The sequence below is a fragment of the Sorex fumeus genome, unplaced genomic scaffold (genome assembly GCF_029834395.1).
Source record: "Sorex fumeus unplaced genomic scaffold, SorFum_2.1 ptg000034l, whole genome shotgun sequence".
In the NCBI taxonomy this organism is placed as follows: domain Eukaryota; kingdom Metazoa; phylum Chordata; class Mammalia; order Eulipotyphla; family Soricidae; genus Sorex; species Sorex fumeus.
In genome coordinates, this window is record NW_026606091.1 from 28,729,835 (window position 1) to 28,743,568 (window position 13,734).

Consider the following 13,734-nt stretch of genomic DNA (forward strand, 5'->3'; position numbering starts at 1 on the left):
CCAGTACCTGTGTTGCCTGGGGCTCCTCAAGCCTGAAGGGACCCACAGAAATGGTGATTCACAGTAATTTCTCTTATGTATTTATTTATTATTTATTTTTTGCTTTTTTGGGTCGCACCCGGCAATGCACAGGGAGTCACTCCTGGCTCATGCACTCAGGAATTATTCCTGGTGGTGCTCAGGGTATTATATGGGATTCTGGGAATCAAACCCGGGTCAGCCGCATGGAAGGCAAATGCCCTACCCACTGTGTTATGGCTCCAGCCCCTGCATTTTATTTTGGGGGGGGGGGATTTGTGTGTGTGAAGGGGCTTACCCGTGAGTGCTCAGGGCTTACTCTTGGCTCTGCTCAGGGATCACTCCTGGTGGTGTTCAGGGGACCACATGGGGTGCCGGGGATTGAACCAGGGCAGCCACCTGTCAGGCAGGCACCTTCCCTGGGGTCCTGTGTCTCTGGCCCCCACCTTCCTTAGCGTCACTAGGAAACCATGAGCAGAATCATGGACAGGAAGCAGATGGCCCTCGCCTGGGTTATTTTTTATCTTCTTACCCCTGTAGTCTTAAACTATGCTTTTAAGTATCATTGTTTGAAAGGGTTTTAAATGCAGGGGGGAGGGGAACCACTCCAGGCTGCCCTTCCCCCAGACCCACCTTACTCCCTCCACTTCCTCCCTCCTGATGCTGCATCACTATTGTCAGCTACCCCCAGATTCCTCCGGGTGGGCTGTGCCCCCATGTGGCGTGGACAAGGATGCGGGGGGAGGGGTTCAGGGTCTGCGCAGCTGGCCTCTGGAGCACACGCACCCACTGTCTCCTCTCCCAGGCGTGGGTGTCCATCATCTGGCCCCCAGCCTCACCCTGCTGCTCTCTGCCCTCCCCATCTCTGTCCTCACCCACTCTGGCTCCCTTCATGGCTTCTTTCTTTTCCCCAGCTTCAAAGAGGGTCCCAGCAGCTGGACTCCCAGGGGCCCAGGCCAGTGCCAGGGGCTGAGAGCAGAGCCATCATCGTGTCTCGCTCTCCCTCTGAATCCCAGGCTGGAGGGTGGCATTGGGGACCGATGCCATGCAGGGTCCAGAAGCAGGGGACCTGAGGGCACACACTGGCCCTGAGTGGAGTGGGAGCGAGCATGGCTTGGAAGGGGGGGGGCTGTTCCTGGTCACCCCGGTCCTGGCCACATCTGGGTGGTGTGCGTATGTGTGCGTGTGTGTGCGTGTGTGTGTGTGTGTGTGTGTGTGTGTGTGTGTGGTCACTGCAGGATCGGGGAGGAGGAGACGGCGGTGGTGTGCCCCGTGATCGACGTTATTGACTGGAACACTTTTGAGTACCTGGGCAACTCCGGAGAGCCTCAGATCGGTGGCTTTGACTGGCGGCTGGTGTTCACGTGGCACGTGGTCCCTGAGCGGGAGCGGAAGCGGATGCGGTCCCCCATCATTGTCATCAGGTCAGGACTGGCTGGGAGCGTAACAACCCCCCCAACAACTGCAGCAGACGCCCGGGGGGAGGGCAGGGATGCTTCGCTGGGGCCCCACCTGGTTTTGTTCTAAAGCATCTGCTGATTATTTTTTTACTCTACACCCACCCCGCTCTAAGTGTGGGGTTCATATTCATTGGCCTATTTTGTTTATTTAAAAACAAAGGTGAGGGGGCTGGAGAGAGAGTTCAGTGGGTAGGGCGCTTGCCTTGCAGGAGTTTGCCCTGGGTTCGATTCCCCAGGCACCCTGTTATGGTTTCCCGAGCACCGCCAGGAGTGATTCCTGAGTGCAGAGCCAGAAGTTGCCCCCGAGCATTGCCAGGTGTGGTCCCAAAGCCAAAGCCAAAACAAGATAAATAAAAATAGGGTGAAGTATGTATCCTAAAATGTACTGCTCTGACCGTTCTTAAATATATAACTTGGGAGACTCAAGCGCGCTTTTCCCTCGACCACGCAGAATCTGTCCAACCGTCAGGCGGTGTGTGTCAACCCCAGCCCCTAACGGCTCCATGGCCTCTAACACACCCCCACAAAAACTTTCCCCCTTCCAGACGCCTCACGCGAATGAGGCCACCACGCTTTGTCCCTTCGCGTTTGCCTTCTTGCCGGTCCCGAGATGTTTGCCTTGGGAACCCATAATTCTGCCTTGTGTCAACGTGGCCGGTTTTGTTGGCCCCTTCACCTCCGGTGGGTGTGTTCGCCTTCCAGGAGTTGTGTGCCATGCCCCGGGGAGGACTGATATCACAGGTGCCCTGCCCCCTGGACTGGTGCCAGTCTCCAGGGCCCGAGGTGGCTGGCTGCCACTTCCGGCTGTCCAAGTGGGCGTGGGGTTCTGGGTCAGGTGGCGACTCCATGGTGACGACTCTGAGCACTTAGTGGCAGGCCTCTGTGGGACTGAAGCCAGTTAGGGGATGGGTGAGGGCGCAGGGTGAGGGCGGCCGAGAGTCAGCGTTGGTCAGTGGGTGAGCCTGGGTCTGAGCCCGGCTGCTCGCGTTCTGTTTCATTTGTTTGGCTTAGTTTTCGGGCCACACTTGCTGAGGCTCGGGGTTACTCCTGGCTCTGCACTCAGGAATTACTCCTGGTGCCTCGTGGTGAGGGAGCTGGTGGGCACAGGATGGGGTGCAGGGACCAGGCATGTGTTAGGAGGCTCTGCAGACTTCCCCGTCAGAAATGCGGGCGCAGGAGAAGACGGAGGCTGAGACTGGGGGGTGGGGGGACCTCCGGGGCGGTGGGGGGATTTGGAGAAGCTGATTGACATCTGGGAAAAAGGACGGATTGAGGGTGGCACCCGGATTGCTGGAGTGGCCACTGGGGAGCCGCTGGCATTGCAGCTCACACAGCAGATTTAGAGACTGAGGCAGAGGAGGAGGGATCATGTGTCAGGTCACAGATGCAGCCTGTGATGTCGAGACATACTCCCTCCCCCCCAACTCCCTCCTCCAGTGCACACATATGAAGACATTTGCACAAACCCACACACATGCACACATGCAGCAGCTTCATGGTCAGTTGCCTGCCCCTCCCACAGTCTCATCTCAGTTTTTTTTTAAATGTAGGAGTACTGCTATTTATTCAGCCACTGATTAGCTGATTGAATTGTGCATGAACTCCACACATCATCTCAGCTTTCTTGCATGTTTCAGTCACCATGTTCCCTAATCTTATACCCTAAAGCCATGTGAATGTGCTCTCATGCTGGCACCCCTCCCTCCCTCCCTTTTCCCTCCTTCCCTCCCCCACTCCTTCCTTCCTTCCTACCTTCCTTCCTTCCTTCCTTCCTTCCTTCCTTCCTTCCTTCCTTCCTTCCCTCCCTCCCTCCCTCCCTCACTCCCTCCCTTTTTTCTTTCCCTCCCTCTCTCTTTCCTTCCTTCCTTCCTTCCTTCCTTCCTTCCTTCCTTCCTTCCTCCGTCTCTCTCTCCCTCCCTCTCTCTCTCCCTCCCTCCTTCTCTCCCTCCCTCCTTCTCTCCCTCCCTTTTCTCTCTCTTCTCTCCCTTCCTTGGTCTTCCCTCCCTCCTGTTCTTCCATCCCCCACCAAGGAGTCCCACTGACCTTTCCCGTGTACTCTGAGCCTGCAGTGCTGGGAGGGCCCCCCAGTGCCACCACAGGGACCCGGCTGCCACCAGTTTCCCACACCCACATCTGCACTCTGGGGTGCTTCCCTTCCAGCTTTCGACCTGAGCCACCTCTGGGGGCCGGGGAAGATGCCATGCCTGCTCAGTGGGGTTGGGGGAATCGAGGGCTTCAGGAAAATGTGCTAGAATCATCTTTCATGGCCTCCAGCAGCCCCCAGCTGCATCTGTGAGTGCCTGGGCTCTGCTGTGAGACCACCACCAACGCCCACCCCGCCACCCTCCCAGCCATGTGCTCTCTCCGCCCTCTCTCCGGGTCCATCTGCAGCTGCCGGGGTCCTCTCATGCTTAGACTTTGCCCATGCTGAGGCCTTCCCAGCACCGTTCATTCCTCTATACTGGACACGCCCCGGGCCTGTACCCTCTCCGCCCTGGAAACAGCTGTCCCTGCCCTTGACCCCTCGAGAGCACATGCATCACACGCAGTTCTGTGATTATTTGGAGGGGTCTGGGAGCTTCCCCAGCTAGGACTCCCAGCAGAGCCCCCCCACCACCAGTGCTCCCAGACTGATGAAGGCAGATCAGGCCTGGGTAAGGGTTCCTGCGGCTGGCACTGAGACGCAGGTGTTGCAACTCTTCCAGGTCCCCGACAATGGCTGGTGGGCTGTTTGCTGTGAGTAAGAAATATTTTCAGTATCTGGGGTCTTATGATACAGGAATGGAAGTTTGGGGCGGAGAAAACCTCGAATTCTCCTTTCGGGTAAGTGTTCTAGTCTCCCCTTGTGCGTGTTTAGCCTCTCCTGTCGCTCTCTTGTGTCTCTGTGTCTGTCTCTGTCTCTTTCTGTAGCCGTGCTTGTCTCTCTCTCTCTCTCTCTCTCTCTCTCTCTCTCTCTCTCTCTCTCTCTCTCTCTCTCTCTCTCTCTCTCTCTCCATGCCTCTGTCTCTCTGGATTTCATGAAAACCTGTTAGACTTTTCCCCGCCTTGGCCTTTTGTCCAGTGTCCTGAGAGTGGACACGTGGACAGCCTATATATGTGCTTCTCTCATCTGACCTTCTCACAGAACGTGCTTTTAACTAGAAAAGCAGGAGGCAGGGAAGGAACCTCCTAGGTCCCCTGATTCTTTTCTTCCCCTCTGCTGCCCTGGGCCGAGGTTGGCCCCAGACACAGCATCCTGCCTCCTGGTCCACCTTTGGTCGCCAGGCTTGCTGATCTCTTTAGGAAGTCGCCTCTGTATGTATGTAGCAGGGTGACATTCAGAGTTTGACACCGAGAAGAATTCTCGGGAGAGCTTGTTAAAGGGGTCAGGTTCAGTAGCTGGACGTGCAGGCCGGAGCAAGAGTCACATTAACGAGCGCACCCCCTGAGGCCGCCCTCTGCCCTCAGAATCCCCGAGGGACAGTTCTGTGAGAACCCCCGCCATTTCCATGGGATTCCCAATGAACTTGTGTCTGGCATATTACATTTCAAGACCATATGCCATTGGTCATGCTTTTTGATGATGTTAAAATTTTCTGTTTAATTTTTTTTTGGCTTTTTGGGTCACACCCTGCGATGCTCAGGAGTTCCTCCTGTCTCTGTGCTCAGAAATTACTCCTGGCGGTGCTTGGGGGACCATATGGGATGCTGGGAATCAAATTTGGGTCAGCCTCGTGCAAGGCAAACGCCCTACCCACTGTGCTATCGCTCCAGCCCCTCTGATTAATTTTTGTGAGAATTTTTTTCATCTTTTCTGATTGCTTGTTTTGTTTTGGGGCCACACACAGTGGGGCTCAGGGGATACACCGGGTTCTACCCTCAGAGATGACTCCTGTCTGTGCTCGAGGGACCCTATGGGATGTCGGGGATTGAACCTGGGTTGGCCCCATGCCAGGCAGTATGCTCTACTCGCTGTACTAGTGTTCTGGCCCCTGGAATTTTTTTTTAAGTAACAGAACATCCCAGCTTTGCATAAAGAGTGAACCAAATAGAAATTTTATCTTCCACGCAGGGCTTTCCTTCTCCCATCGTAAGGTACTGTCCTTTTGGGTCTTATTTTTCAAAAAAATTTTTCTTTTTGAATTTGGTTGAAACCCAAACTCAGGGCTCACTCCTGGTGGTGCTCAGGGGACCGTGGGAGCTGCCAGAAACTGAACCTGGGTCAGGTACATGCAAGGCAGGTGCCCAACCCCATTGTACTGTGTCTCCAGCCCTTCAGCTGCTTTTCTGGATGGTTCATCCTGGGGGCCAGTGGTGGGATGTGGTGGTTCACACCCCTCTGCCCTTGCATGAGTCTACCTCGTTGGGTTTTGAGGTGTGCTTTTAATGGTCTTTCTGCCTCTCCTCCAGGTGCCAGGCTGCTCTTCCTGTGTCTGGCAGTTCCTCTTTCTCCCTTCCCAACCTCTCTCCTTCCTAGCTGCTTTCCTCTCTTCTCTGGCTAGGAGATCAGGTAATCCGCCCGTGTGGACTGTCACCCACCCACGAGCTCCTGGCCGGGCCCACTCTGGGCCCTGTGAGCCCCACGCATGAACAAACAGTGCATGGGCTTGTGGTCTTGGTTCTGGTGGCTAGACCTTGGGCCGCTCCCTTGTTCTTTGGCTGCGCTCTGGAGCCCGTGTGTGCATGGGGGTGGGTGAGGCAGGGATGGGCGGTGGGGTGAGGAGTGGGGTGGAGGGGGCCGCCTGTTTCATGCCCTGGAGGGTGCGGTCTCGGCAGTGTCTCTTTGGGTGATGCTTGGTGCCCGGCCTCTGTACTCAAGGGACAGCCGTGCCGATGGACCCGCTCCCCTCACCCAGCCACTCCTCTGCCCTGCAGATCTGGCAGTGCGGCGGGACCCTGGAAACGCACCCCTGCTCACACGTCGGCCACGTCTTCCCCAAGCAAGCTCCCTACTCACGCAAAAAGGCTCTGGCCAACAGTGTCCGCGCTGCCGAAGTGTGGCTGGATGAGTTCAAGGAGCTCTTCTACCACCGCAACCCCCACGCACGCCTGGTGAGCTCCTCCCGCCCGCCCCGTCTGCTTTCACCCCTGCAGGCCGCCTCAGAACCAACCCCCCCCTTCCTCCTCCCTCCTCCCTCCACCCTCCGTGCCCGCACATCCACTTCCGGAGGGAGAAGCTGCGGTGGGCCTTGGTGAGGCCAGTGGGGGACTACTTGATTCCTCCATGGTTGTGATGACCCTTTGCTGATGTCTCTTGATGCCCACCCGGCCTTGAGAATCACACCAAGCAGCTCATGCTGCCCACCCCAGGTTGGGGTACCCTGAGCTTGTTGCTTCTAGGAAAATCAGGGCTGGGTTTCAGCTACCTCCAGCCACTACATGATCTTCAGATCGTGGGTATTTCTGTCGTGGAGGGGAGGTCAGGCCCCATGCCATGGTCGCCAGGGCCTCTTCCTGGCTCTGCACTCAGGGATCATGCCTGGTGATTTTTTTTCTGGGAACCAAATGAGGTGGCAGGGACCAGGGCAGGGTGGCCACCTGCCAGGCAAGCGCCCTGCCCTTTGCACGAGCTCTCTGGTTCCTGTTTACTTATGACCCCCACCTGGAGGTGCTTGGGTTCTACCCTTGACTCAGTGCTGGGGGTTCCCTGCCGTGCCGGGACTCGGACCTGGGCCTCCTGTATGTGCTCTTGACCATTGAGCTATCTCTTCAACACAGAGTATGTGTGTGTGTGTGTGTGTGTGTGTGTGTGTGTGTGTGTGTGTGGTGCCGGGGATGGGTCATGCATATGTGCGCTATCTCATCTCATCCCAGCCCCGTCTCTTGGCTTTGCATGCGTGTCTACCTCAGCCAGCCTTCCTCAATCTGTCCCATTGAAGAAGTGCTGTGTGTCCAGGGATGCCCACAGGGCTGGGGTTTGGGGCTCCCATCATGTCCTAGGCGCTTCATGACCATCGAGGTGCACTGGGTCTCCCCAGGCTGGAGCTGGGCAACGGGGAACCCTGTGTGTGTGTGCGCGCGCATGTGTGTGTGTGTGGGGGGGTGGTACCCCGGCTGCCACAGCTCTCTCCCTAGGCACCCACCCACACCTGCACAGCTAGGGCTTGGGGGCATCGTCACGCCCCAGGACTGGGGTGGGGTGGAGTGGGGGACTGTGGAGGACCTTCAGGCTGACCGCATGGACCCCCCTCAGGAGTTCTTTGGCGACGTGACCGAGAGGCGGCAGCTCCGTGAGAAGCTCAAGTGTAAGGACTTCAGGTGGTTCCTGGAGAACGTGTATCCTGAGCTGCACGTGCCCGAGGACCGGCCCGGCTGCTTCGGGATGGTGAGAGGGCTGCGCCCGGGGGGTCTGCCAGCAGGGTCCCCACGCCCTGCATGAGGCAGGTCCTCGATGGGGTCCCTTGGGCTCCCCAGCCCCGGCCCTCTCCCCGGCTCTTCCCCTCCCCCGGCTGGCTTTGGCTCTCAGCTCGCTCACGTGGGAGCATGTGAACGAGAGTCAGGTTCTGCCTGTGATTTTGTGCATGAGGAGACTGAGGCTTGCCTGGACTCTCCACACCACCTCTACCCATCACATCACTTCACACCCGAGTCTCAGTGTCTGGGCCAGTTAGTCATTCCCACCGCAGGGGTCCTTGGGGACCAGTGGGGGGGTACAGGAGGATGGGGCAGGAAAAGGAGAGTCACTTCTGTTGTTCACCAAAAGAAAGAGAAAAGAAATCTTTGGGGGGGGGGGCAGAGAGATAGTCCCGGGGTTAAGTTTAAGCTTTGCTCTCTGTGTGGCCAACACTAGTTTGATCCCCGGTGCCAGACGTGGTCCCCTGAACACCGTCAGGAGTGGCCGTTGAGTACCTCGAAGTATGGCCTAAACACCCGTTCCGCTCCCCCCCAAACCCCTGCACACAAATGGGAAGTATTTGGGCTGTGGGGGTTGGGGTTGGGCTTCACCCGGTGGTGCTCAGTGGTGACTCATGATGGTGTTGGCGTCAGACTGGGGCTTGGTTGCCTGCCTGGCAAGTGCCCTCACCCCCCAGACCCTCTCTGGCCCCAGTGCGCCATTCACTCTGGAGAGAAATCACGCCAAGGTACAGACTCCCCTCTCCTGGGCTGCACGGCTGGGCGACGCTGCTTCCCCCATTCTGGAAGCCCTTTGGTCAGCACCCAGCGGGCTCTGAACACGTTTGAATCCTTGGCCACTGTGAAGTGTCCAGGTCTCCCGAGGTGCCGAGTGGATCAGGAGGCCGTCGTGGGCTGCCTGCCCCAGGGAGTGTGTCACTCTTGCTCGCCCTGCCTTTGTCTCCTGCATCCCCACCCCACTCCGTCCCACTGCATTTCTCTTTTGTCCAAGTGCAGCCCTGGAGGGGATGATGGGGCATGATGCTCTTCAGGCCTTTGCACGTGACCAAACTGGGCACTATCCCCAGCATCCCATAGGATTCCCCACCAAGCACCACCCGGTGTGATCTCTGAGCACAGAGCCAGAAGTAAGCCCTGAGCATTGCTAGATGTGATACTCCCCTCCTTCAATCCCCCCCAAAAAATCCAAAATGAATAAATTAAGGAAGCTCTTATTTATTTATTTGTTTACTTTTGGTGTGGGGTCCATGCCTTGCGGTGCTCAGGGATTTACTCCTGGCTCTGTGCTCAGGGATCACTCTTGGCGGTGCTCAGGAGGTCCTGTGGGTTGCTGGGGTTTGTCCATGTGCAAGGCCAGCCATCTGACCTTCTGTACTATCGCTCAGGTCCCAGAAGCTCTTACTTTTGGGCCTGGCTCTTGTGCCGGGCCCTCCCCACTCGCTGTTTCTCCTCCCGCAGCATCCTGGGTTGACTCAGTTGTGTGTAAACCTGAACTGGAAACTCCCGTTATGTTTCTTGGTAGCTCCAGAATAAAGGATTGCAAGGACTCTGCTTTGACTATAATCCTCCTGATGAAAACCAGATTGTGGGGCACCAGGTCATTTTGTACACCTGTCATGGCCTGGGCCAGAACCAGGTAGGTGACGCTTCTCTCTGGAAAAAGGCAGCAGGGGCCCCTGGGTTCAAGGTCTTGGGAGCCTCTTAAAGAGGAAAATTGGGGAAGATCTATGTGTGTTGTTGTTTTTTAATTTTAATTTTTTTTTTGTTGAATCACTGTGGTATTCAGTTACAGGGCTTTCATGATTGAGTTTCAGTCATACAATGATCAGACACCCATCCCTCCACCAGTGCTCATTTTCCACCACCAATGTTCCCAGTGTCCCTCCTGCCACCCCCATCCCCTGCCTCTACGGCAGACAATTTCTTTCTTACTCTCTCTCTACTTTTGGGCATTATGGTTTGCAATACAGATACTGAGAGGCCATTATGTTTGGTCCTTTATCTACTTTCAGCACCTCTATGTGTGTTTTTTAAAAAGTGAATATTTGACCTCTTCAATTTGTAAAGGTAATAGAGACTCATTGTAAAATATTTGAGAACTAGAAAGTGAAGCAAGTGTGCCCGAGAGGACCTGGAGAAACCGCCTTAGGATGAAGGTGAGTTTCTTGTCCCTCTTTCCTCTATGCACAGACTCTGGATTCTGTGTTTTAACTTAATCACTTAATCACTTAACTTCCCGTTAGTCGTCGATTTGCTCGAGCGGGCGCCAGTAACGTCTCCATTTGTCCCTGTCGCGTGCTAGTGTAGCCCAATGGCATCTGTTCGCTCCAGGAACATGAAGGGCTTCAAACCGATTGTTCATGATCTTGACGAAGAAGTCTGACCATCTGGTAGGTGGGCGGCCACGCGGTCTTTTGACATCCTGTGGAATCCAGTCGGTAACAGCTCTAGTCCAGTGGTCGTCTTTAAACCTCATTACGTGACCAGCCCATCTGATTTTTGACACCTTGGCAAATGAGACAGTGTCCCTGATTCTTGATCGTCGACGGATGTCGGAACTCCGGATTCTTTCTCTCATTTGAGTGAAACGTGATATTCCAAGCATAGCTCTTTCTATTCTTCTTTGGGAGACCTGAATAGAGTTCTCATCCTGTTTGCGTAGGGCCCAGGTCTCTGAGGCATATGTTAATGCAGCAAGAACAGTGGAATCAAAGAGATGTGCCCGGAGCCGGAGGTTCTTCATCCTCTTAGCTATTTCTTCGACGTTCTTGAAGGCGTTCCAAGCCGCTCTCTTCCTCCTGCGCAGCTCGGGTGCCAGGTCATTTGTCATGTTGATCTCTCGACCTAGGTACACATAGCTGTTGCATTCGGAGATGGTCGTTCCATTGAGAGCGATTAGGGCATCAGGTACGAGGCTGTTTCTCATAAACATTGTCTTCGTAAGATTCAGCTGTAGTCCTACCTTTCCACACTCACGGTCAAAGTCAGCCAGCATTTGTGCTGCTTGGCTGATGTTTGGTGTTACTAAAACAATGTCATCAGCAAAGCGGAGGTGGTGTAGTTGCCGACCATCTATCTTCACTCCCATTCCTTCCCATTCCAGTCGTCGCATGATGTTCTCGAGGGTGGCACTGAAGAGTTTCGGTGAAATGGTATCACCCTGCCGCACCCCTCTCTTGACATCAACGATCACTTCTTTGTAGAATGGTGAGATCCTGGTAGTGAATCCGCAATACAGCTCATGGAGGATCCTGATGTATTGGGCTTGAATGCCCTGATTGGCTAGGGCTTCAATGACTGCTTCCGTCTCAACAGAATCAAAGGTCTTCTTTAAATCAATGAACGTTAAACAAAGCGGCATCTTGAACTCCCGAGAAACCTCAATGAGCTTGGTTATCGTGTGGATATGGTCGATGGTGCTGAATCCTTTGCGGAACCCGGCTTGCTCGCATGGTTGTCCTTCATCTAGTGTTCTGCCAATCCTATTTAGGATGACTCGAGTGAACAACTTGTAGATGACAGACAATAGGCAGATCGGGCGATAGTTGCCAATGTCATGGATGTCTCCCTTCTTGAACAGTAGTACGGTCCTGCTGGTTTTCCATTGGGACGGAACCTTGCATTCAGACAGGTAGCGAGTGAAGAGCCGAGCCAGTGTATTGATGAGTACTGACGGCAGGTTTTTCAGGTGTTCAGGTCTGATCTTGTCTGGGCCGGGTGCTGTTTGTTTCTTTACCGACGAAATGGTGTGTCGGATTTCGGAAGGGAGAACATTGGGAACGACATATCCATCCTGTAGAATTTGGTATGTTGGCAAGTGGACATGGCTGTCGAAGAGATTTGAGTAGAAGTCATAGATAATCTTCTCCATTGCCGTTTTGGAGGATGTGATGGATCCATCAGGACATTGGAGGGCAGTCATCTTGGTCTTGTAGTTGGCGAAGGACAGGCGGGCGTTATGAATACTTTTCCCGGCTTCTGCCGCATCTCCCAGTACTTCTGCTCTTTTCTCTTTGAGGTCTTCCTTGATTGCATCTCTGCACTGCTTTGGGAGCTTGGATGTTAGCTTGCGGTTGCCTGAGGCACGCGCCAAACCACGCTGGCGAATTAGCTCAAGAGTTTTTGAAGATAGGTGATTTTTTGTGGCTATCTCTCTCTTGGCGTTCCTCGCACATTCATGGAGGTGCTGAACCAGTCGATCGTATTCCTCGTCAATGTTGTCAACAATGGCATCTTCCCATGTTGCCGCAATAGTACCAAAGAGTTCCCAGTTGGTGGTCGTTCTGGGAGTTCTCTTTTTGAACTTTTCAGCCCTTTCTCCCCGCTCTGTGAAGTAGAATTTTGCACGAAGGAGACGGTGGTCCAATCCCGTTCGAAATTTTGGGACAACAGCGACATCAGTCAGGCAAAACCGTCGATTGAATATGATGTGGTCTATTTCGTTGTGGAATCGTCCACCGGGAGACTCCCATGTCCATCGTTTAGATTCTGCCTTCTGGAACTGTGAGTTACCATGAATGGTCTTGGTCGACATGATGAACTCAGACAGTCTCTCACCCTGTTCGTTCCATTCTAGGCCATGGGTCCCGATGTGAAGTTCTTCAGCTGATCTTCTCGGTCCTATCTTGGCATTAAAATCACCCACAATGATCTTGTAGAAGGTGTGGTCTTCTTTATAGAACTTGTCTAGCTCCATGTAGAACTTCTCGATTTCTCTTTCATCATAATGAGATGTTGGTGTATAGACAACAAAGATAGAAACTGCAGGCAGTGAGCCACATCATTCAAATGTAAACGTCCAATTCCGGTTGTTAGGCATTCGAATGAATCAATGCTCTTGGCCAAGTTTGTGTTGACAAGTTAAAATTAGTTTTAACTAATTGTCATCATTGTATGTTTATGGTTTATATTTGATTGTTTCCTCTTGCATGATCCATACATGCTCAGATGTCTTCTTTGGGAATATTGTGCCTTTTGACCTCCTGGTGGTTCACATCATGTAGTTCTTTTTTGTTTTTATTTTTGTTTTTGAGTCATACCTGGGGTTACTCAGGGTTTACTCCTGGCTCTGTACTCAGGAATCACTCCTGGCAGTGCTCAGGGGACCATATGGGATGCCAGGGATTGAACTCAGGTCAGCAAGGCTAACACCCTCTCCACTGTATTATCCCTCTGGCCCTGCACCATGTAATTCTGGAGCGGTGAGATGAACTGATTCTCTGCCTGCAAAGGTAATACAGACTCATTGTAGCTCACGGTCACGGTCCTCCCGTTGTTCATCGATTTGCTCAAGCGGGCCCAGTAACGTCTCCATTGGAGACTTTATTGTTACTGTGTTTGGCATATGGAATACATCACGGGCAGCTTGCCAGGCTCTCCCGTGCAGGCAAGACATTGTAGAACATCTGGGAAATAGAAAATGAAGCAAGCAGTGCCCGATAGGACTCAGAGAAACCCGCTTGTGCAGTTATGACTAACTGTGCACCAATACCTACAGTTAGAGGAAGAAAAAGGAAAACCCTGCAGATCTGGGTCGGCTCAGGAGGGCACCTACTTGGCCGGAGAAGCTGGATTCCAGCACCCTGTCTCCCTGTGTGACCCAGGCCTGCCCTCTCCCTGGCAGTGCAATTCCTGCCTGCAAAGGACATTTTAGTGATTCCACAGTGCCATTGCTTTGGATCAAACTCCCTCAAGTTTGCCAGGAAGAGGCAGAAAAGCCCAGAGAAGAGAAAGGGCAGCTCAGGCCTCAGAGTTGCCCACTCAGCTACTGAGACCGTCCATTTTCTGGCCAGCTCAAGGGTAGGGACAGCGTGGGGTCTCAAACACTCAGGGAAGAAGCAGAGCATGAGAAGGGGGCCTTGGGGAACTCTGGCAGGACACTCACAGACCCTCAAAACTGGACACTCAGGCTCTCTGCCTGGCC

At 54.0% G+C, this 13,734-nt stretch overlaps 1 protein-coding gene across 1 annotated transcript in view; it reads left to right on the forward strand.

Moving 5' to 3' along the window:
* Nucleotides 1–13,734, forward strand: part of LOC130026613 (polypeptide N-acetylgalactosaminyltransferase 12-like) — a 144,829-nt gene that overhangs the window by 2,016 nt on the left and 129,079 nt on the right. Inside the window, exons 4-8 of the mRNA XM_056117449.1 lie at nt 1,257–1,442; nt 4,184–4,301; nt 6,333–6,509; nt 7,651–7,782; nt 9,334–9,447. Of these exons, the coding sequence (XP_055973424.1) occupies nt 1,257–1,442; nt 4,184–4,301; nt 6,333–6,509; nt 7,651–7,782; nt 9,334–9,447 (727 nt within the window). The remainder of the gene's footprint in view (nt 1–1,256; nt 1,443–4,183; nt 4,302–6,332; nt 6,510–7,650; nt 7,783–9,333; nt 9,448–13,734) is intronic.